At 43.1% G+C, this 24,741-nt stretch overlaps 1 protein-coding gene across 1 annotated transcript in view; it reads right to left on the bottom strand.

Moving 5' to 3' along the window:
- Positions 1 to 6,135: 6,135 nt before the first annotated feature.
- The window catches only part of LOC121271479, a 36,779-nt gene continuing 18,173 nt past the window's right edge, over positions 6,136 to 24,741 (bottom strand). The window contains exons 6-9 of the mRNA XM_041177460.1: positions 14,518 to 14,628; positions 12,264 to 12,400; positions 8,773 to 8,914; positions 6,136 to 6,476 (exon numbers count right to left, since the gene is read on the bottom strand). Coding sequence (XP_041033394.1) covers positions 6,136 to 6,476; positions 8,773 to 8,914; positions 12,264 to 12,400; positions 14,518 to 14,628 — 731 coding nt within the window. The remainder of the gene's footprint in view (positions 6,477 to 8,772; positions 8,915 to 12,263; positions 12,401 to 14,517; positions 14,629 to 24,741) is intronic.

The following is a 24,741-nucleotide window of genomic DNA, read 5'->3' as shown; positions in this document are numbered from 1 at the left end:
TTGATGGAATGCCATATATGGTACAGCTGTACCTCCATCACTATTGCCCATATTCCCAAATTCTACATTCCTGTGTGTTACACTTGAAATATAATGACTGTGATGTGGGGCCAATGAGTCCTGTGTAGCCCTTTATCAGTGCTAATGAAGCCATTGGCTTTCATCGCAAGGAAGTTTTCCTCCTTTCTTTCTAAGCAGGCTCCTGCTCACTCTGGCAGTAATAAGAGCTTAGAGGGCAACCCCAGAAAGGCCCCCTCGTATTTGCCCTTCCTCCTCACTGCTATTCCATAACCTTCCCTCCCCGATGCCCCCCTTATGTTTGCCAGCCTGACCCCTTGCCTCACAGCCCACCCCTGGTTGAAGTACTAGTCTCTGAAAGTGGAGGCCTACATGACTACCATAGCACAGTGGTGTTCCTTGGGACAATGGAAGCAAATAGTAGGAGCAGTCCAACCCTACAGCCCCATCAGAGCGGCATCCATCGCAACAAGACTGGCACAGCGCTATGGCAGGTATGTTCCACTCACCTTGGAGTTACCAACAAATTGAGGTGTGACTTGTGCACACCACCTCTTTTCAAATGGGTCTGATGCCGACGTAATTTCCCATTAGCGTAACAGAAGGTTGGAAGATGTAGCAAGATTCCGGTGAGTGGCAGTTTTAGTTAGCATTCATGACATAGTAGTGAATGCAAATGGTTTTTGCGTCACTTGTTGGCAGGATAACCGACCAGCCACGAAAACACCGTCGGGAGAATTGCGACCTGTTTTTATGGTGGAATGTTTCTGATTTTTTGCTGGATTTTCTGCTCCCACCTGCCCCGAAACCCACCACAGGTGGGATGGGAGAATTCCGCCCCTGGCTTAACTCATTTATTAGAATTCCCTGAGAAGTAACAAGCAACGTGGATAAAGAGGGACCTGTAGATGTGGTGTATTTGGATTTCCAAAAGACATTTAGTAAAGGTTGCTACATAAGGGAGTGAGGGAGTAACATATTAGTATAGATAAGGAATTGGTTGGCTAACAGGAGACAGAGAGTAAGGATAAATGGGCCTTTTTTGGGTTGGCAATTAGCAGAATGACACAGGAATCAGTGCTGGAACTCAACTATTTACAATCTATATCAATTACACAAATGAGGGGGCCAAATTTATGGTAATTAAATTTGCCAATGACACCAGGATAGGTAGAAAAGTTGTCAAGAGGAGATAAAGAGTTTACAAATGGATTATAGATAAGTTAGATGAATGGGCAAAATTTTGGCAGGTGGAGTATAATGTGGGAAAATGTGAACTTGTCCACTTTTGCCGGAAGGACAGAAAAACAGTATACTATTTAAACAGAAAGAGTTTGATGAACTCAGTGCTACAGAGGGATCTGGGTGTCCTGGTACGTGAATCACAAAAAGTTAGTATGCAGACACAGCAAGTGATTCGGAAGGCAAATGGAATGTTGCTGTTTATTGCAAGGGGAAGGGAATATAAAAGTAGGGAAGGATTACTGCAGCTATTCAGGACCCTGGTGAGACCACATCTGAAGTACTGCGTATAGTTTTGGTCCCCTTATAATTGCATTAGAAGCAGTTCAGAGAAGGTTCACTCAACTAATTCCTGGGATAAAGGGCTTATCTTATGAAGAAAGGTTGAGCAGGTTAGGTCTGTACCTGTTGAAGTTTAGAAGAATGAAAGGTGATCTTATTGAAACGTAAAAGATCCTGAGGGGGACTTGATCATGTGGATACAAGAAGGATATTTCCTCCAGGGAGGGGACTAGAACTAGGAGTCACAGGTTAAAAATAAGAGGTCTCCCTTTTAAGACAGAGATGAGGAGAATTTTTTTCTCTAGTGTCATAAGTCAGTGGAATTCTCTTCCCCAGAAAGTAGTGGAAGCTGGATCATTAAATTTATTCAAGGCTGAGTTAGGCAGATTTTTGATAGACAAGGGTTATGGGGGACAGACAGGAACATGGGCTGGAATTTTCCAGCCACCCCTGCAGCGGGTTCCCCTGCAGTGGGTTCAGCAAGCCATTAAAATCTTCATTCACATCGGTTAGTCCAGAAGATCCCATCAGCGTAATGGGCTGGAAAATTCCGGCCGTGGAGTTATGACCACAATCGGATCTTATCAAATAGTGGAGCAGGCCTGAAGGGTCGAATGGCTTACTCCTGCTCCTAAATCCTATATTCCTGATCATATCAAGGTCTACAGTACGGATGAGAAAGATCAGGACTATCATCTACATGAAGCCATGGAGAAAACCAGGAAAGCTGGGATCAAGCTAAACACAGACAAATGCATTGTGAAGGTGACAGGATACCAGTTCTTCAGAATGATGTACACACCTGATGAAGTCAAGTCAAGTTCTGAAAATGTCATGGCCATCTAAGACGGAAGCTCCAAGAGACAAGATAGAATTTCCTTGGCTTTATCCAGTACATGCGTTCTTTCATTTCTCACGTCAGAACACACAGCAAATCTACAAGATGTGACGAGAGATGGTGTTGAGTACCAGTGGTCAGAGTTATACGAAAGGAGTTTCTTCAAACTCAAAGAAGAGGCAAGGAGACAAGTCTGTCAAACTAAACAAATGGTCACTCTGCAAGTCGGTGCTTCTACAAAAGGATTGGGATCAGCCCTGGTGCAAGAGGGAAAGCCGATAGCATTCACATTCAAACCTCTAGCATCAGCTGAGACCAGATATGCCAACATAGAAAGAGAGTTTTTGGCAGTCGTGTATGGAGGTGAGAAGTTCCATACATATCTGTATGGGAGAAAGATATAGTGGATAGTGATCGTCACCCACTGCAGCAGATCTACAAGTAAAGATCTCGGTATAAAAATCCATCACCTAGTGAACGTAAACCACCAAAACTGAGTCAAATTAGAGATAAGACCAACAAAGACAGAGTTACAGATGCTCTCTAAGCAAGTGATCAAGGGATGGCCTAATAAGATACAGCAAACACAGCCAGCACTACAGCAGTGCAGGTCTATCAGAGATGACACCTCATTGGAAGATGGTGTTCTGCTAGCCAGATCCAGAATAATCATCCCCAAAACAATGCAGAAAGAACTTCTCTGAAAGATACATGAAGGCCACATTGGAATGGAGAAGTGTAAGCTCAGAGCCAGATCAGCTGTGTACTGGATTGACATCTAAAAAAAAAAATTGAAAGAACAGTGTCTACATTCAATGTATGGCAGAAGTACAGCAGTGCACAGCAGATAGAGGAGATGATAGCTACTGAAGTACCGCCCAGACCATGGCGTAGAAACTGATTTATTCATAGACAATCAATCAATCTCATAGTTGCAGGCTATTCCTCAAAGTTCCCTTTGATCAGATCTGAGATCTATAACAATCACCTTAGCAGAACGAGTTCTGTTTGCTGAGCAAGGTACTCCTGAACGAGTAATATGTGACAATGGAACCTAAGGAACTGTGCAGCATGCTAACTCATCACTGAGGGTGATGAATGCCAGATCTGCAAGATGGGGGCACGACATCTGACCAGCTAAGTGATATCATGCATAATGTTTATGAGAAAGGAAAACAACCTATAAAAGACTTTTAAGATGTTCAGTTTAATTATAAAGTTGATCATCTTTAATTTAGAAAAAAACTTAATGATTGGACAATTATATTGATATAAAGGCATTATATATTTCTTAAAAGAGTGATGTTATACTGTTGTATTATTTGTTAAGAGTTAGGAACTAATTGTTATGAGGATGTACATCCAGGGTGCCACATTTACTACTGTACTGCAGTCAGGTGTCAAGGAGCAATGTACCAGTCCACCAACCACACGGAGAACTGCAGCAAATAAAATGGTGGATCTTCACCGATTGTGAGTCTAAGTGTGATTATTTCCAATTTATGGGAACAAGACATAATATTCCCCTTATTCCTATCTCGGCTATTTACCTCAACTGTTTACTGAGGTCCACACTCTCATGACTGTTTATAAAGATCAATTGCTTCACATTCATATAAATAAAAACCAGGTGCAGGAGTTAACCTTTCAGTGCCTCCAGCGCCAGTCAAGATGATCACAACTGATCTTCTGCCTCAACTCCACCCGCTCTTCATGGCCCCTGGTTATAGAAGGAAAATGCTAATGAAAAATGGAAGAGGTTGAAATTATAATTTGTTTTTAGAAGCTGGACAGACATTAAGGAAAAGGCTTGTGATGAAGAAGGGTGCAAAGCAGGTTGAATAAAAGTCAAAATTGTTTCATCTCCATGTAAATGATGTTTCAGGGATTTATATTTTACCCTTAACGTTACTAATAATAGTAGCTCCTCTGACATCAGAGCAGCATTGTTAATACAATTTTAGTGGTTGTTCCAGTGCCACAGTGCACAAGCTGGTGGTTATCCATATCGCGAGGATTTGGTTATTTTCCTAGACCGGCCAACATTCTAAGAGAAATAGTTAATTGGTAAATACAGAACTCGAGTTTTGCTGAACAAAAAGAGACTTTTTTTTGTTGAAGCTTTTTGTCTTGCACTCATCATCACAATTTGCAAAAATTCGCAATTGTATGTTGCTCCCTTCACATGGGTATTCTTGCAAATTGTCCTGATGAGTGCAAAAGGAAAGCTTCCACAAAAATTGTCTCTTTTTTAAACAATGAGTAAATAATTAATAAAACATGAACAAGCTGAAAGTACAGACTCAGTATCATATAGGGGTAATTGGGCCTATTGTGTATGTTCCAGTTCTTTGAAGCAGCAATCTAATTAGTTCCACTCACTTGAACCCTTCAAAATTTCTCCTTTTCAAATATTTATCTAATTCCTTTTTGAAAGTTACGACTGAATTTGATTAAGTTTGGTTTTTCAGGAAGTTCATTCCAGATCATGAAAACTCAGTATACATTAATAAAATTGCACCATGTCCCTCCTGCATTTATCTTTGCTGATTATCTTAAATCGGTGTCCTCTGATGACTGACCCTCTTCTGCCAGTGGAAAGTTTCACCCTCTCTACTCTATCAAAACTCTTCAGTAAGAATGAAACTCGATAGGATGAAAGTGCGAGTATGATGTGAGACAACCACCAAATGATTCAATTTTGACAAGTGATCTCAATGTGGACTCAGTTCCTGTGTGAAGTTCCCCCAATCCCCTCCCCCCACACTCCATGATGATTTCATTCTTTAAAAGCAGAGAGATGCTCTCTGCTGAGTGTAAAAGATCCCATGGTGTTAATTCAGAGAAGAGCAGGGTACTCTCCCCGTTATCTGGGTCAATATTTATTCCAGAGCCTATATCACAGTAACAGACATAAAAGCAAAGAACTGCGGATGCTGGAAATCCAAAACAAAAACAGAAACAGAAATACCTGGAAAAACTCAGCAGGTCTGGCAGCATCGGCGGAGAAGAACACAGTTGACATTTCAAGTCCTCATTTGAGTTCAACAATTTTAGATCTTGAACTCTCTCCTCCATCCCCACCCCCTTTCCGTTTCTTCCCCCCTTTTTGTTTTTTCCAATAATTTATATATTTTTCTTTTCCCACCTATTTCGATTATTTTTAAATGTATTTCCATCCATTGTTTTATCTCTACCTTTTAGCCTTATTAGTATTCCTTCACCCCACCTCCAACCCCACTAGAGCTATCTGTACCTTGTTTGTCCTGCTTTCTACCCTTAATTAGCACATTCCTTTAGATAATATCACCACCTTCAACACCTCTTTGTCCCTTTGTCTGTGACATCTTTTGGTTATTGCCACCTATTACTGGCTTCTTGTCCCAACAACACCCCCACCCCCCCAAACCAGCCTATATTTCACCCCTTTCCTATTTTTCCTTAGTTCTGTTGAAGGGTCATGAGGACTCGAAACGTCAACTGTGCTCCTCTCCGCCGATGCTGCCAGACCTGCTGAGTTTTTCCAGGTATTTCTGTTTCTGTTTTTGTTTCACAGTAACAGTCGTTCTGGTCATTATCACATTGCTATTTGTGCAAGCGTGTTGTGTGCAAAATTAGCCACATTTCAACAGTGACTACACTTCAAAAGTACTTCATTGACTGTAAAGTGGTTTGGGGTGCCCTGCAGTTGTGAAAGGCGCTGCATAAATGCAAGCTTGTCTTTTATGAAGCCAACGGACCCTGCAGTCTCTGGTTTATGGTAGAGGCAGAGGCTGGTTATAAAATTCCCAGAACGACTCATCCTTTTCAACATTTCTCCCAGCTGGTGTTTTGATTTCTTCTCGGAGCTCCGTCCCCGCTGCAGTCCTCGGCTTTGCGGTGGTGCCTTCTAGCTTTGGGGTGATTTTCTTCGGCTTGGGGATGGCTTTCCTCAGTGCTTTGGGTGGCCTGGGCTGCGATTGCACAGTGGGTTCGCCTGGTCCGAGTCTGGAGATGACGGAAGGCCACTTCTTTGTTAATTTTGGCCGCTCTTCAAAGTCCTGCTGGAGGGTTCTCGACAGCCTCTCGCAGGCCAGCAGGTCTGTGGTCCAGACACCTTTAAACAGCAGAATGAGGAAAGTGACCCAAACAATCCTCCAGTTTCTCAAATGTCAATATAATTTCACTCAGATTTTCCCCGCAGTGACGTTCATGGTCAGCTGTGGCTCAGTTGGTAGCGAGCTCCCTCTTGTCTCTAAGTCAGAAGATTCTGGGGTTCACATCCCACCCCAGAGACTCGAGCAGAAAATCTGAGCTGACACTCCCCAGGCAGTAATGAGGGAGTGTTGCACTGCTGGAGGTGCCATTATGAACAGGACATGAAATCAGAGGTCCCATCTGTCCTCTCAGATAAATGCAGAAGTTCCCTTGACACAGCCTGATGTATAAGGGGAGTTCTCTCTGGTGTCCTGGTTAATATTTATACCTTAACCAACACAGTAATTACATCAAAAAATGAATAAGAACATTCAGAATATAAGAGTTAAAACTTCAGAACGTACCTACATAAAATTATAGTAAGAGTACAACTGGAGACTGTGCACTCTTTGTTTTCCACACTTAAAATAAAGAATGCTAAGGAAACAAAGAAAGAACAAAGAACAAAGAAAAGTACAGCACAGGAACAGGCCCTTCGGCCCTTCAAGCCTGCGCCGATCATATTGCCTGTCAAACTAAAACATTTTGCACTTCCGGGGTTCGTATCCCTTCCATCCTATTCATGTATTTGGCAAGCTGCCTCTTACACACCACTATCGTACCTGCTTCCACCACCTCCTCTGGCAGCGAATTCCAGACACTCACTACCCTCTGCGTAAAAAACTTGCCCCGCACATCTCCTCTAAAGTTTTCTCCTCTCACCTTAAATCTATGTCCCATTGTAATAGACCCTTCTACCCTGGGAAAAAGCTTCTGACTATCCACTCTGTCCATGCCACTCAATTTTGTAAACTTCTATCAAGTCGCCCCTCAATCCTCAATCCCCGTCGAGACGTTGAGGAGTAACAGACATTTCCTAGGATGTTACAACAGAAATAAAATACTACAGATGCTGGAAATCTTAAACAAGAACAGAAGAAGCTGAAAACACCCAGGTGGTCTGGCAGCAGCTTTGAAGAGTGAACGATATCGGTCAATGGTCTTCCATCAAAATTTCTGAAACATCAACTCTGTTTCGTTGTCTCTCTGTCTGTCTCTCTCTCTCCACAGAAGCTGCCAGGCCAGCTGAGTATTTTCAGAATTTTCTGCTGTTCTTTTCTTAGATGTTGCCTGGTATGAGGAAATATAAATATAAAAAGCTTATTAAAAATTGGAGCCATTTTCAAAGTGACAGAGGTGGTTAGGGGATGATTTGATGGTTTATTTTAAAATTTTGAAGGGTTGGGATAGAGTAGAAAGAACAGACTGTCTTGTGTAGTGGAGGGATCCAGAATAAAAGAACAGATACGATTGCACTAGAGAGGGTACAGAAGAGGATAACAAGGATGTTGCCTAGACTGGAAAATTTTAGTTATGAGGAAAGATGGGATAGGCTGGGGTTGCTTTCTTTGTAACAGAAGAGACTGAGGGAAGACCTAATTGAAATCAATAAAGGTCTAGAAAGAGTGGATCGGAAGGATCTATTCCCTTTGGTTGAAGGGTCCATAAATAGGGGACATAAATTTAGCTTAAGAGGTAGGGGCTTTAGAAGGGATGCTAGGGGAAATGTTTTCATCCAGAGGCTGGCAGGACATTCACTGCCTGAAAAGGCAGTAGAGGCAGAAATCTTCATACCATTTGAAAAGTGCTCAGACAGACATGAAGTACCGCAACCTAAGGGCTGGAAAGTAGAGTTAGACTGGATGGCTCTTTGTCAGTTGGCATGGACACGATGGGCTGAATGGCCTTCCTCCACTCCATGAGCTTCTGCAATTCTGTAATTTGATGCAAATACGATTAATTGCAAAAAAGATTTAGGGCAGAGAGCAGAAGAATTTTTTTGTGCCAAGGGTTGCGAGGCTGAGTGATACTCTGCTACTGTTACTGATTGAAGCAGAGGCTGTCTCAACTTTGAAGAGTAGGTTAAATAGGAACTGGAGGAATTAAAGAATATGGGGGCAGGGCAAATGCACCAGAACAGGTTTAGTGCTCAGGTAGAGGGTAAAGGACAACATTAACAGTGTGAACTGAGAACCTCAGTCCCATATGGTAATTCTTGCGTGAGTTTAATGAATCACACCAGAGAAAAACTAGAATTCACCTCATTGATACATCAGTAAAACAGCTCACAGACAGTTGGACAAATGGAAAATTGAACAATACATAAGCAGGATTTTAAAGCTGTTGGGTAAATTTCCATAAAGGAAACTACTTGCCTGACGAAAAGTTCATAACTAAATTAGATGTGTCCTTTACAGCCAACACTTTCACAGTCTCTAGCGACAAAGACTGGTAACCACAACTATTCTGTACACAAAGTCCATTGGACGCCAAACTGCGTTTTTCCCAATGATACGCCTGTGGCCAACAGCACATTAAGAACATAAGAAATAGGAATAGGTCCCTTGAACCTGCTCCACCATTCAAGACGATCATGACCTATCTAGCTCAAGACAACTTTCTTACCCCATCCCTATGACCCTCGATTCCATTAGTGCCCCAAAATCTCAAATATACTTCTGGAGTGAGCATCCATAACCATTTCCACAGACCTTGGAGGCGATGGGGAAGAAATTTCTCAACTCAGTGTTAAATGGTTGACCCTTTATCCTGTTACTGGGACTCCTAATTCTCAGCTCTCCAGCCAAGGGAAACAGCCTTTCACAGCATCGACACTCAAGGGCAATTAGGGAGGGGCAGATCCTGGCCTAGCCAGCAACACCCACATCCTGCAAATGGATTTTTTTTAGAAGTCAGCAATGCTCATATTCCATGAATGAATAAAAACCCTGTACACATTTCAATGAGATCACTTCTTATTCTGCTGAACTCCAGGAAATATAGATCTGCTCTACTCAATTCCTCCCCATAGGCAACCATCTCAACCCTGGAATCAAACTATTGAAGCTTCAATGCACTCCCTTCAAGGCAAATATATCCTTCCTTAGGTAAGACCATAATTGTACACAGTATTCCAGGTGTGATCTCACCAAATATATGTAGAGCTCCATGGTGGTTTTGAATATTTTGCTTTTAATTGGTGTTCTCTATTCAAACCCAGGCCGAATAACTCATGATTTTATGCTGAAGGGGAGGCAGGTTTTAAGAGTTGAAACTCTTAGGTAACCCAAGTTATTCACTAGGCTTTTGTAGAAGGCTACAATCCCAATTAGGACCTTGCCCGAGACCACTTTCAGAAATACGCTGCTACAGGCTAAAGTGACATTTGTCAATGACTAACAACCCCCACACCCCCTCCCACAGCCTAATCACAATTGCTTTGCTAAGGGTAGTTGTCAAGTGGAGGCCAGACACCTGACTATCAATAGAGAAAAGAGCAGATGGTTCAACACAGATCCTTCATGTTTTCCATTTTGGATGCAAGATGGTGTTTTGTAGTATTTCCCTGCCACCTCTCATTATGGAGCAAGAAAAGAGAGAGTGCAAAAATGCAATCCAGAACTCAACATCACTTGAGTCAGGGCACTAACTCTGAGAGACCACAGATAAAGGGAGGTAAAGTCTGCAAATGGGCCCCTCGCCATGCTACATATATAAGGCCAAAAATAAAAGTCATTCAAAACAAAAACAAAAATCTGCGGATGTTGGAAATCCAAAACAAAAACAGAATTACCTGGAAAAACTCAGCATGTCTGGCAGCATCGGTGGAGAAGAAGAGTTGACATTTCGAGTCCTCATGACCCTTTAGCAGAACTGGGTGAATCCAAGGAGAGGGGTGAAATATAAGCTGGTTTAAGGTTTTGGCGGGGGGGGGGGGGGTTGGGTGGGGGGAGAGAAGTGGGGGGGGGTGTGGTTGTGGGGACAAGCAAGCAGTGATAGGAGCAGATAATCAAAAGATGTCACAGACAAAAGAACAAAAGAACACAGAGGTGTTGAAGTTGGTGATATTATCTAAATGAACGTGCTAATTAAGAATGGATGGTAGGGCACTCAAGGTATAGCTCTAATGAGGGTGGGGGGGGCATAAAAGATTTAAAAATAATGGAAATAGGTGGGAAAAGGAAAATCTATATAAATTTTTGGAAAAAAACAAAAGGGGGAAGAAACAGAAAGGGGGTGGGGATGGAGGAGGGAGGTCAAGATCTAAAGTTGTTGAATTCGATATTCAGTCCGGAAGGCTGTAAAGTGCCTAGTCGGAAGATGATAATACATCATAAAACAGTCATTCCTTGGTTCATCCCCCAAGGCAATGTCTTGACCAATCAGAGTCGACCTGCCCAGTTTGAATTTGAACAAAGCTAGGCAGTTAACTGTTTCATGCTGCATTCTCCATGGCAACACCTCCACCAATCAGACTCCACTTTCCAACTAATCAGCAATCTCTTCTCATGCAGTATAAATCGTTGTTCACCTGTTACTGTTAGGAAATTCTTGTCAGCTATCCTAAATGAAAAGCTTTGATGGCATATCTTTTTTTTCCAATACACAAGTTCTGTACTACCAAGCAATTATTTGTAAAAATAAAACTAAAAATAGCTGTGAAATGAAGGTTCCCCAGGCTTATTCCTACAATGGAAGGGTTGCCTTATGAGAAGATATTCACTGGGTCTATATTCCCTTGAATTTAGGGGAGAGGTGATCTCACTGAAAACTATAAAATTCTTTACAGTCTTAACAGGAGCAACACAGAAGATGTTTCCCCGACTGGGAGGTCTACAACACGGGGCCACAGTCTCAGAATAAGGGGTCAATCATTAGGATGAGACGAAGAGAAATTTCTTCCCTTGAATGGTTATGGATCTTTGGAATTCTCTACCCCAAGGGGCTGCTGATGATCAGTCATTGAGTAGTCAGAAGTCAGAAGATACTTTGGATACTAAAGGATTCAGTTGATGTGGTAATAGTGCAGGAAGGTAGCACTGAGCAGAAAATCAGCCATGATCTTATTAAATAGCAGAGCAGGCTATGGCAGTAATTAACTTACCCCTACTCCTATTTCTCATGTTCTTATGTAATTCATACCTCATGAAACTCAATGCATAAAATAAACCAAATCTGTAGAACAGCTATTTATTAATGACCAGGTTCCCAGAGCCTAATTTTACACGTTTGGGTAACTCAGTTCTGAAGCCAGATAATCTTGGGTTTAGACTGGATAGATCCAGTCAGACTTTAATCTTTCCAAGGCAGGTGAAATGAGGACTAGTCTTGGAATGTTTGATGTTGGATAAGGGTCTCAGGGACCAGGCAACAGCCACATACTCCCTGGCTGTCCAATGGACACAGGAAAGGGAGATGGGGACTGCCCCAGATGTTCTCTGCCTGATGAAGACCAATGTCTGCTGGAACCATCTTTCACTCTCATTCTTATCTTACAATTGCCCTCATTCAAAATGAGAATGAGTCACGAGAAATTATTTTTAAATTGCACAAAACAGACAAACGAGATGCGATTTTATTTCATTGTTTTATGTCCTTGGCTGTTCTAAGCATTCTCCAGTTGTTTCTCCAGCTGCTTTAGTGCTTTCTTCATTTTCTGATTAACAATACTCAGTTCAACCCAGCGACCTAAAAAGATGACAGACAGCCTTGCCAGTGTCAAGATGCAAACATGTTAATTGAATCATTTTCCTTAACCTATTTTTTTTTTTTAAAAGATGTAAAAAGGAGGGAAGGAGCCCCCGTTAAAGATCTCCTCAACTCACTGGTAGGCTTTGAATGGAAAACTCCAAGGCCTCCACCTCACCCACAACCCTCCCCCACTTCCTTCGTGCACCAGTCCGAAAAATATTCCAAAAGCACAGGTTCGGCCACCTCCTAGAGTCTTGCTGGGCACTACTTTGAAGAGTAACAGCTGGCCATTGTTCACAATCCCATCATTCCCTTCATAGCAACTAAGAGATGAGTTAACAGCAGCCTGGGGCCACTCTCACCATTCTGGAGAGAGGACTGTCTGGGCTCCACTCAACACATCCCCGGACCAACAACTGAGATCATTGAACGGACTGGATGAGATTAAAGACTTTTAAAAAAGGGTCTGGTAACGCCATGTGGTGCAGTGTTTACGGAAACATTGTGTAGCTACGAAAGCAAAACGTTGCAGATGGTGGAAATCTGAAAATAGAAAGGGAAAATGCAGGAAATACTCAGCAGGTCAGGCAGCATCTGTGGAGAGAGAAACAGAGTTAATGCTTTAAGTCCAAAACTTCTTCCAGCTATGTTGAAAAGCTAAGAGGAATAATAGCTTGTAAGAGAGTACAGAAGCGAAGAAAAGCAGGTGAGACCAGGAAAAGAACAAAAGGGAAGGTCTGTGATAGGGCGGACAAGCAGGAGGAGTTAACCGACATGAGAAATGATAAGAACATCAGAAAAAGGAGTAGGCCACTCAGCCCCTTGAGCTTGTTCTGCTGGTCAATAAGATCACAGTTGATTTGATTTGGCCTCAACTCCACTTTCCTGCCTGTTCCCATAACCCTCGACTCCCTTGTTGATCAAAAATCTGTCTAACTGAGCCTGGTGTTATATTCAATGATCTGGCTTCCACTGCTCTCTGGGGAAGAGAATTCCAAACACTAATGACCCTCAGAGGAGAAATTCCTTCTCATTTACATCTTAGGTGGGAGATCCCTTATTTTGAAACGTGGTTCTAGATTCCCCCATAAGGGGAAATATCCTCTCAGCATTTACCCTGTCAAGTCCCTCAGAATCTTTATGTTTCAGTAAGATTACCTTTCATTCTTCTAAACTCCAACTGCCCGAGCTGCTGAGTGTTTAGAGCATTTTATTTCAGCATCTGCGACATTTTGCTTTGTGCTCTCTTGATGGCTTCGAAAAAAAGGCAATCAATCCTTACCTTCCTCTAATCTTTGCTGGTCTGGTCAATTTCAGCAGAGCCTGTGATGTGACAATGAGTGTACAGGCCCAACCTGCTCAACCTAGATAAGCCCTTTCATCCCAAGAATCAGCTGAGTGAACCTTCTCTGAACTGCCTCCAATGCAATTATGTCCCTCCTTAAGTAAGGAGACCAAAGTGTACACAGCACTCCAGATGTGGTCTCACTAATGCTCTGTACAGTTGTAGCAAGACTTGCCTACTTTGATACTCCGTTCCCCTCACAATAAAGGCCAGTATTCCATTTGCCTTCCTAATTATTTGCTGGACCTGCATACTAACATTTTGTGATTCATGTACAATGATACCCAGGTCCCTCAATGCCACAACATTCTGCGGTCTCCATCCATTTAAATGATAATCTGCTTCTTTATTCTTCCTGCCAAAGTGGACAACCTCACATTTCCCCACATTATATGCCATGTGCCAAATTTTTGCCCATTTGCTTAACCTATCAATATCCCTTTGCAGAATCCTTTGGCCACATGTGTCCACCAGAAGGAGAGAATACCTGATTTAAGCGTTTGGCTGGTATACAGCTCAGAGGAATGCGCAAGTTATCAGAAAGAATGGGAAAACAAGAATGACACGCCCACAGATGCTTCCCAAGCTGCTGAGTGCTTAGAGCATTTTATTTCAGCATCTGCAACAGTTTGCTTTGTGCTCTCTTGATGGCTTCGACAAAAAGGCAATCAATGTTTACCTTCCCCCAATCTCAATTTCAGCAGAGCCAGTGGTAGAAACACCAACAATTGGCTACAGCCACCCAGGGTTAGATAGCAAGAGCCAGCGTCCCTGATCCTAACCAATGACAGATGCATAGGTACAGGACCAAAAATGGATTCCTGTCAAGACTCACATGTGGATAGGGCATTTGTGTGTAGGTTCAGGGATGGTGGTGACTAACAAAGCTAAACTGTGGGATAACTGCGGAGGGGCATGGCGGTGGTGAAAAGGATACAACTGGTAAGAGGCACCTCCCCATCTCACCCCATCAACTTTACTCATTCAGATCCTTGTTACACGGTGTCATTGACGAAGCAGGGAATCATGTCTGGAACAGGAATGACACGCGGAGGGGATACAATTGGTGAGAAATTATACATACCTAATTGATCGGTTGTTCTACCATGCCAGTGCTCTAGGTTGTGCTTAGAGCGGTGATGCACCTCTTTTGTGTAGGTGGATTGTGCCTCACTCTGCCATTCACCAGAGGGACCTAACATCCCAAAATAAAGCATCAATAACAGTTTACCACACATGACAGCAAAACTTTACTCTGTTCCATTCACACGTTAGGCTCAATTTACAAATTAACGCAGCTATTGAGTAACTCGTCAGAAATACACCTTCCCACTGAAACTGACATCAGACTCAATATGTAATGAGGAAAGTCCCAACCCACAGAAAGAGTGTTGCAGAAACACACTCACCAATGATTGCAATTTTGAGCTTAAGCTTAGAGTGGCTTGGAAATCTAATGTGTAGCATTCCAGCCCTCAAAACATTTTTTTTTTGTTCCTGGGATGTAAGCAATACTGGCAAGGCCAACATTTATTGCTCATTCCCCTTGCCCTTCAGAAGGTGAGCTGCCTATACAACTGAGTGGCTTGGTAGGCTTAACCAACTTGGTTGGTTAAGAGTGAACCACATTGCTGTGGGTCTGGAGCCACATGTCCGCCAGACCAGGTGAGGATGGCAGATTTCCTCCCCTAAAGGACATTAGTGGCCCAGATGGGGTTTTACAACAAATCTGGTAGTTTCATAATTATTGCTAATAAGACTGACATTTTATTCCAGATTTATTAATTGAATCTAAATTTGCCTAGCTGCCGTGGTGGGATTTGAACTCTCATCTCCAGAGCAAAAGTCTGGATCAATGGATTACTAGTTCAGAAATAACACCACTATGCTACCATCTCCAAGTCTGTGCTTAACGGTTCCCTTTGTGTGATGACAATTAACGCCCCCATCCCATCTCCTCTCACCCCTCCTTCCCCATCATTCACTTACATTTTACAGTATACTGCACACAGTCAGATAGTGCAGCTGTGGCAAAGGGAATGGAAGAAGTACAGTACAAATAAGATAGATGATGTTGACATGGGCAGGATATTGGTCATATCCTCTTGTCCCTCATCATTGGCCAAAACAGACCAAACCTATTCTAACAGGTATGACTGTCTTCTGGAGCAAAGTGTCCAGGTATTTCTCACCCTCTCTTACGTTGCGCATTGTCCCTCTGTACAGTAAATTGCAGTATACATAGGAATTATTCTAAATTAATTAAGAGAGTAGTTGAATTAATTAAATAACATTCATACCAATACAGGACAGGTGTTATGTTGCAGCTGTGGAATGTGGGAGCTTTTGGATGCCAAGGCGATCCAGGACAAACACGTCTGCAGAAAGCGTAAGCAGCTTGAGGAATTCCGGATCAGGATTATTGATCAGGAGGCCGAACTGCAGACAATGCAACGCAAGAGAGGGCGAGAAATACCTGGACACTTTGCTCCAGAAGACAGTCACACCTCTTAGAATAGGGATGAGGGACAAGAGGAAAAAACCATGAGTGAAGCAGGTAAAGGGACTGAGAGACAGGAGTGGAGCAGCCTCAGACTTCGTCATTGCCAAAGGGTTTGAGGTGCTCAAAACATATGCAGACGAAGGGGAGACCTGCAAGCTGGATGAGCAGGCTGGCCATGGCATGGGAAGCCGTTCAAGCTGAGGGAGCAAAGAGGAATATAGTGGCAGTAGGGGACAGTGTAGTGAGGGGGATTGACACTGTTCGTTGCAGCAAAGAGCAAGAGTCCAGACAGCTGTGTTGCCTGCCTAGTTCCAGAGCTTGGGACATTTGTTCAGGGCTGCAGAGGAAATTGCAATGGATCAGGATCCAGCTGTCATGGTCGATGTAGGTGCCAATGATATAGGCAGAACAAGGAAGGATGTACTGCATTGTATGAGGAGCTAGGTACCAAATTAAGAAGCAGAACCTCAAAAGTAATAATCTCTGGATTGTTACCTGAGCCACGTGCAAATTGACATAGGGCAAATAAAAATTAGAGGGATGAATGTTTGGCTCAAAGACTGGCGTGGGAGAAGTGGGTTCTGGTTCATGTGGCACTGGCATCAGTATTGGAGAAAGTGGGAGCTGTACCGTTGGGACGGTCTACACCTGAACTGTATTGGGACCAGTGTCATAGCGAGCCACATACTAGGGAAGTAGAGAGGGCTTTAAACTAAACAAAGGGGGTGAGGGATCAAGCTTGGGCAGGTGTTGCAAATCATGGGGTAGAGTTAAAGCAAGAGAGCAAAATGGTCATATGAGAAATGAGGGTCAGAGAATGGCAGGAAGGGAAAGGGAGAAAAACCTAAAAATGCAGCAACAGTCAAGACTGGATGTTACCAATGTAACAAAAAGGTAAAACTAAGGCTCTGTATCTGAATGCACATAGCATTCATAACAAAGTAAGTGAATTGATAGCGCACATTGAGATAATAAATATGATCTGATAGCCTTTACAGAGACATGGCTACAGGATGACAAGGAATCAGTCCTCAGTATAGAGGGGTATATAACATTCATGAAGAATAGGAAACTAGGTAAAAGTGGTGGGGCAGCACTGTTGATTAAGAATGGCATTGGTGTAATAGCTGGAAATGACCTTGGTTCAGGAGATCAGGATGTAGGAGCGCTTTGGGTAGAGATGAGGAATAGTAGGGGAAAGAAGTCACTAGTGGGAGTGGTTTACAGGCCCTCGAACAGTGATCACAACGTATGACAAAGTACACAAAGAAGAAATATTGGGTGCTTGTGATAAAGGGACAACAATAATCATGGGTGATTTTAATCTACACACAAACTGTCAGAAAAAATCAGATTGCAGTAGTAGCCTAGGTGAGGAGTTCATAGAATGTTTTTGAGATAGTTTCTTAGAGCAGCATATTCTGGAGCCAACCATAGACTTGCTATTGTGTAATGTGACAGGATTTATTAATGACCTCAGGGTAAAGGCACCCCTAGGTAGCAGTGACCACAATATAATTGAAATTTACATCCAGTTTGAAAGAGAGAAGAGTGGGTTAAGACTGGTATTTTAAACTTAAATAAGGGAAAACATGTGGGCAGGATACCAGGCTAGAGGATAGATCAATACAGGAGCAGGGGGAGACATTTAAGGGGATATTTCAGAATAATCAGAATATGTATATTCCTACTATAAAGAAATATTCTAAGGGGAGGACATACTATTCTTGGTTAACTAAAGTGTTTAAGGAAAGCATAAAACTTAAGGAGAAAGCTTATAACTGTGGCAGGTCAGACGATTGGCCAGAATATAAAGAATGGCAGGGAATGGCTAAAAGGTTAATCAGCAAGGAAGCTAGCTAGAAATGCAAAAAATGGATAGCAAGAGCTTCACGTATTTAAAAAGAGTAAGTAGAGTGAGTGTTGGTCCTCTACAGAGTGAGAATGTGGAACTAATGGTAGATAATAAGGAAATGGCGGATGAAATTAACAAATAATTTGCTTCTTTCTTTCCTACAGAGGATACAAAACATTCCAGTAATAGCCACAAATCAAGAGGTGGAAGGGAGAGGGGAGCTTGGTGAAATTACAATCAATAGGGAAGCCTTACTGAGCAAACTGTGGGATGACAACCAAGACCTGATGGACTTCATCCTAGGGTCTTAAGAGGTGGCTAATGAGGTAGTAGATGTGTTGGTGTTAATTTTCCAAAATTCCCTAGATTTTGGAAAGGTTCCATTAGACTGGAAAGTGGCAAATAAAACCCCTCTAGTCAAGAAGGGAGGGAGGCAGAAAACAGAAAACTATAGGCCAGTTAGCTTGATGTCTGTCATGGGGAAGGTGCTAGAATTGATCATTAAGGAGGTTATAGCTAGGCACATGGAAAAACTCAAGGTAATTGGGAAGAGTCAGCATGGTTTTGTGAAAGGGAAATCATGTTTAACCAATGATTGGAGTTCTTTGAAAGAGCAACTTGGACCATGGATAAAGGGGAGCCTGTAGATGTACAGTATTTGGATTTGCAGAAGGCATTTGATAAGGTGCCACATCAAAGGTCATTGTCGAAAATAAAAGCTCAATGTAGGGGGTAACATATTAGCCTAGATTGAAGATTGGCTGGCTAGCAGAAAACAGAGAGAGTGCACAAATGGGTCATTTTCTGATAGGCAAGATGTAACGAGTGCTGGAGTCTCAACTATTTACAATTCACATCAATGGCTTAGATGAGGGGAGTGAAGGCATGGTAGCTACTTTTCTCTTTATTCATTCATGGGATGTGGGCATTGCTGGCTAGACCAGCATTTATTGCCCATCCCTAGTTGCCCTTGAGAAAGTGGTGGTAAGCTGCCTTCTTCAACTGCTGCAGTCCATGTAGTGTAGGTACACATAGTGCTGTTAGGGAGGGAGTTCCAGGATTCTGACCCAGTGACAGTGAAGGAACGGCAATATATTTCCAAGTCAGGATGGTGAGTGACTTGGAGGGGAACTTCCAGGTGGTGGTGTTCCCATCTATCTGCTCCCCTTGTCCTTCTAGATGGCAGTGGTCATGGGTTTGGAGTGCTGTCTAAGGAGCCTTGGTGAGTTCCCGCAGTGCATCTTGTAGATAGTATGCACTGCTGTTACTGTAATCACAAGTGGGTCATATCACAGTGGAGTTTGCAAACAGTTTTGAGGGTTTTTCATTTAAACAGGATTGACAGAACTCTCCTCTGATAGGGAATGTAAACAGGAATGCTGAAAAAATTTCGCCGGTCTGACAGCATCTGTAGGGAGAGAAAAACAGAGTTAACGTTTCGAGTCCAATATAACGATTCTCCCAAAGAAGCATCATATTGAACTTAAAACATTAACTCTGTTTCTCTCTCCACAGATGCTGCCAAACCTGCTGAGATTTTCCTCAGAACTTTGTTTTATTTCAGATTTCCAGCATCCACAGTATTTTGCTTTTATTTTAGTGTTGTCTTCTGATAGGGTTAGATAGGGGCAGGAGGGGGATTGAGCATAAACAACCACATAGCCCAATTGGGCTGGAGAAACTGTTGCTGCGCTGTAGATACTATGTCATTTGGTGTAATAGTACAGTGCTCGAGAGCTGAAACTAAAAGATTCTCTCTTCACTCAACGTCCATTACTAGGACTGGGTCACTGGAATTTCCCCTAATCCAAGGGTAGCCCTGTTGTTACTCTGGCCAAGATCAAAAATAAACCCAGACTGGGAATTAAAGCCATAATTATCCTGATCTACACAGAAACTCAAAGCGAGCACACAAGGCAGCCGTTCAGCCGGTGAAGCCTGTGCTGGCTCTTGGAAAAAGCAGTCGAGTTTGGTCCCACAACACCCGTTTGTTGTCTGAAACTGTGCAAGGGCCTCATTCTCAAGCACCCATCCAACTCCCTTTTCAAATAATTTACAGAATCAGCTTCCAATGTGTTTCAAGTGGCTGGAAAACTCAGTGGGGCTCAACTCTTGCCTCTGAGTCAGGGGGTTTTGGGGTTCAGGTCCCACTCCAGAGGCTTAAGCACAAAAATCTCAGCTGATGCTCCAGTACAGCACTGAGGGACTGCTGCACTGTGGGAGGTTCTGTCTTTTGAATAGGATGTTAAACCAAGAATTTGGCGGATGGATGTTAAAGATCTCACAGTACTATTTTGAAGGAGAGCAGGGGACTTATCACCAACGTCCTGGGACTAGTATTTATCCCTCAATCAGCATCACTAAAGACAGACGCTCTGATCATTATCACATTGCTGTTTGTGAGATCTTGCTGTGTGCAAATTGGCTGCCACATTTTCCACATGACAACAGTGACTATACTTTTTTGTGATTTTTTGGCTGTAAAGCACTTTGGGACGTTCTGAGGTACGAAAAGCCTTGTTTTAGAATCATAGAAAGTTTATGGCACAGAAAGGGGCCACCCAGCCCATAGTGTCTGCACCGGCCAATAAACGAGCCTAATCCCACTTTCCTACACTTGGCTCATAGCCCTGCAGGTTACGGCACTCGAGATGCACATCCAGACACCTTTTAAATGAGTTTCTGTCTCTGCTACCCTTTCAGACAATGAGCTCCAGGCCCTCATGATGCTTTGAGAGAAATGATTTTTTCTCTTCTCTGCTCTAATTTTTCTACCAATCACTTTAAATCTATGCCCCCTAGTCACTGATCTCTCTGCTGAAGTAAATAGGTCCTTCCCATCTACTCTGTCCAGGCCCCTCACAATTTCATACATCTCAATCAAATCTCCCCTCAGTCTCCTCTATTCAAAAAAGAACCACCCCAGCCCATCTGATCTTTCCTCGTAGCTGCAATATTCCAGTCATAAATCTCCTCTGTACCCTCACTAAGCCAATCCTTTCTGCAATGAGGGAACAGAACTGCACACAGCACTCAAGTGTGGCCTAACTATCGTTTTATTATAGTTCCAGCATAACATCCCATGTTTCAGACTGGCACCTCCAAGAGTGCTGCACTAGAGTGTCACCCAGATTTTTTGTGCTTAAGGCTCTGACGCACGAGTTAAACCCACAGCCTTCATCCTTTGTGGCAATCCAGCCATTATACTTGCAGTGGAACAGTGGGAAAGTCTTCTAACTTCAAACACGACAATTCGAGCAGCTGCTTTCTCTGCTGTAGTCTTTCCTTTTCTTCCATCCCTGACCTCCCCCAGACTTGCATTCACCCCATTCCCAATCCTGTGTCCTTAAGTTCTCCCCTTCCCCCCACCACACTCCCTCATCATGCTCATCTCTGTTGAAGACAACCTAGTGCTCCCTCAAACTGATCTAGACCCTATGCCTGGCCGCTTACCTACCTTTAATTAATTGGCTGTAAAGCGCTTTGGGACTTCCTGAGGTTGTGAAGGGTGCTATGCAAAATGTAAAGCTCTTCATTTCTCTTTGCTCATCAACATGGTTTAATAGCTCAGCTTTTCCGCAGGAACTGTCCCCACCTCCCCTCACCATCCCAACCCTCCTCACAACTGCTTTTATCGTAACCCCTCATCAAAAAGCCCAGGCATCATTTCCGTGAAGAGGAGTCATACGGAATCGAAACACCAACTCTCGTTTCTCTCTCCTCAGATGCTGCCAGACCTGCTGAGTTTTTCCATCATTTTCTGTTTTTGTTTCAGATTTCCAGCATTTGCAGTATTTTGCTTTCATCATTTCCAAATACTCTTTTTGTTCTGAGGTCTTGAATATTTTCTCATTAACACCCCACAACTCCTTTCCATCGAGCTTCGGCCCTGCTTACAGCCTCGAAAACCACCTTGGTCCAAGTTACCAATGACAATCAAGTGGCCATTGCGCCACTGTCTTGCGCAACCATTCCATGTTCCTACAGCCAAGGTTGTTCTCCTTACATCAGAGGAGGTTAAGAAGAGGGTTGATAGTGGAGATTCAAGACATGAAGAGTTTAGACAGAGTAAATAAAGAAAAACTACTTTCAACAAAGTTCAATAACCAGCGGGGGCAGATTTAAGGTAATTGGTAAAACAACCAGGCGTGACATGGAGAAAAGCTTACACAAGTGGTTAGGATTTGGAATGCATTGCCTCTAAGGTACTGGATACAGATTCAATAACTGCCTTTAAAAAGGGAATCTGACAAATACTTAAAACAAAAAATTGCAGGATAGTGGGGGAAGAGGCAGAGAGTGGAACTAACCGGATTAGAGGACTTGACCAGGGGGATGTTTCCTCTTGTGCAGGAGAACTAGGAGACACAGTTTAAGAATCAGATGGAGCGGAGGAGAATTTTTTTTTTCTCCCCGAGGGTCATTAGTCTGTGGAATTCTCCTCCCCTGGAAAGGAGGCTGGGTCATTGAATTTATTCAAGGTTCAGTTAGAGAGATTTTTGAAAGACAAGGGAGTCAAGGGTTATGGGAGGCAGACTGGAAAGTGGAGTTGAGACCACAACCAGACCAGCCATGATCTTACTGAATGGTGGAGCAGGCTCATAGGGTCAAATGGCCTACTCCTGCTCCTAAATCCCAAGTTCCTATGTTGATTGGTCTTCAAAAGAGCCAATATGACATGATGAGCTGAATGGCCTCCTCTGCTGTATTATTCTACTACTTCTTACTGTGTCCATGGGACTTCCTTGGCTTGATTCTATTCCGGAATGTTCCATTGTAGCCACATGTCCAATGGTGATCCATTCCAACCCCACATCATTAACTCGGAAATGCTCCATGTTTCTTTTCCTGGTCCCTTCCTAGTTCTTAGTTACATGTGGCCCCTGAGTGACATTATCAGTTGCCACATGAACACTTCAACCTTCTCGCCCCCACCAATGACACCAGCAGCCAAAAGCAAATTGTCAGACTGTTTTCCAACTTCAAGTCACGACTGAAACAAAAATTTCCTTTGAGTGAACAGAGTAGTGATTCATATTTTTGGGCTCCCAACAGGATCTTCATACCTTGACCCCTCAACACTGTCACCCTCCCCAAGTACTCCCCAGCATTGCATAACTGTAAATTCATCACCTCCTTCCATCTTCACACTTACCTCCGCTTCCGCCTCTCCTCAGGGAGCAACACTGAAACGAGAATTTACATTGGTCACCCCCAAACACAACTTCAGCCTGAGATCACAAATTCAACGCTTCATAACACAACTGCCCATATCCTGCTCTGCACAAAAGCTTTTCATATCCTTCTTTCCTCTTCCCACCAACCCTTTCAGCTCATATTCTCTCTCTCTCGTTAATAAATTCTTCCGTAGCCGCACCTTGCCTTAGCTCTTATATCCGCGGCCAGGCCTTGCAGTACTCCGAGGCTTTGCCTCCTTCTCCCCACTTCCTTCTGGCCTACAAGTGACCTTCAGTCTGCCCTGGGACTCCTTCCAGAAATCTTTCTGGCCTGCTAGCTCGCTCCCAATCTTCAGCAGCCTCTTCACAAGCAGCCTGCCTGATTGGCACCCCATCCACTAACTTAAAAATTGACATTCCCATCATTGGCACAGTGGCTGCAGTGTGTGCCATCTACTAGATGCTCTGCAGCAACTCAGCAAGGCTCCTTCAACAACACCTTCCAAACCCGCAAATTCTACTGCCTAGAACAGTATTGTTCACTGCAAGGCCCTCGAGCCAGCGGCGGCTCCCATTGACATTAAGTGTGGCTCCCCAACTTCATCTATCCATTTTCAGTAACAGCTTTATCCTCAGGGGGTCATGGAGAGCTGGAGCCCATCCCAGCAATAAATTCCTATTTATTTTATTTTATCAAAAAATGGATACCGTGCCTATCAAAATACTGCAGATGCTGAAAATCTGAATCAAAAACAAAAAATGCTGGAAAAACTGAGCAGGTCTGACAGCATCAGTGGAGAGAAAGACAGAGTTAACATTTCGAGTCCTTATGACTCTTATTCAGATCTTAAGAAGTCATATGGACTTGAAACATTAACTCTGTCTTTCTCTCCACAGATGCTGTCAGACCTGCTCAGTTTTTCCAGCACCGTTTGTTTTTCTATCAAAAGTCAGCCTTATTTACAAGTCACATTGACCACATGGTACAATGTGTGCAAATGAGTATCTCTATGTGTGCTGTACAGAGACAGTTATATTACCATAGCAACCGCCATAGAACTAGCAGAATATTCAACCGTTGGTGTCATGTACTTTTTTGGCCCAAGTGAGTTATCTGAGTAGTATGCAATGATAATTTAGTAGTTGATGTGTGTCTCACACTGCAGGTTTTTTGCCAAAGTGACCCTTGCTTGAAAAATAGTGAAGATAACTGGCCTAGAAGGACAAGGGCAGCAGGCACATGGGAACACCACCAACTGCAGGTTCCCCTCCAAGCCACATACCATCCTGACTTGGAAATATATCACCGTCCCTGGGTCAAAATCCTGGAACTCCCTGCCTAACAGCATTGTGGGTGTACCTACACCACATGGACTGCAACAGTTCAAGAAGACAGCTCACTACCACCTTAAGGGCAGTTAGGGATGGGCAACAAATGTTGGCCTTGCCAGCAATGCCCACATCCCAAGATCAAATAATAACAAACTTTCTAGTCATCCTTCCATTCTCTCAGTGAAGCACCTTGAAATGTTGACCATTTTCAAAGCGCTCTATCTAAATACAAATTGTAATCAATAAACCTGTTGAATAATCAGGGAATGGTTATAAAAAAAGAACTTACATTTACATAGCACGTTTCACAACCTCATGAGCTTCAAAGTGCTTTACAAACTATGAAATATTTTATGTAGGAACTTAGATAAAATACTGTGGATGCTGGAAATCTGAAACAAAAACAGAAAATGCTGGAAAAACTCAGCAGGTCTGGCAGCA

This window comes from Carcharodon carcharias, chromosome 31, assembly GCF_017639515.1.
Source record: "Carcharodon carcharias isolate sCarCar2 chromosome 31, sCarCar2.pri, whole genome shotgun sequence".
Lineage (NCBI taxonomy): Eukaryota > Metazoa > Chordata > Chondrichthyes > Lamniformes > Lamnidae > Carcharodon > Carcharodon carcharias.
This window is presented reverse-complemented; position numbering and strand designations above follow the sequence as displayed.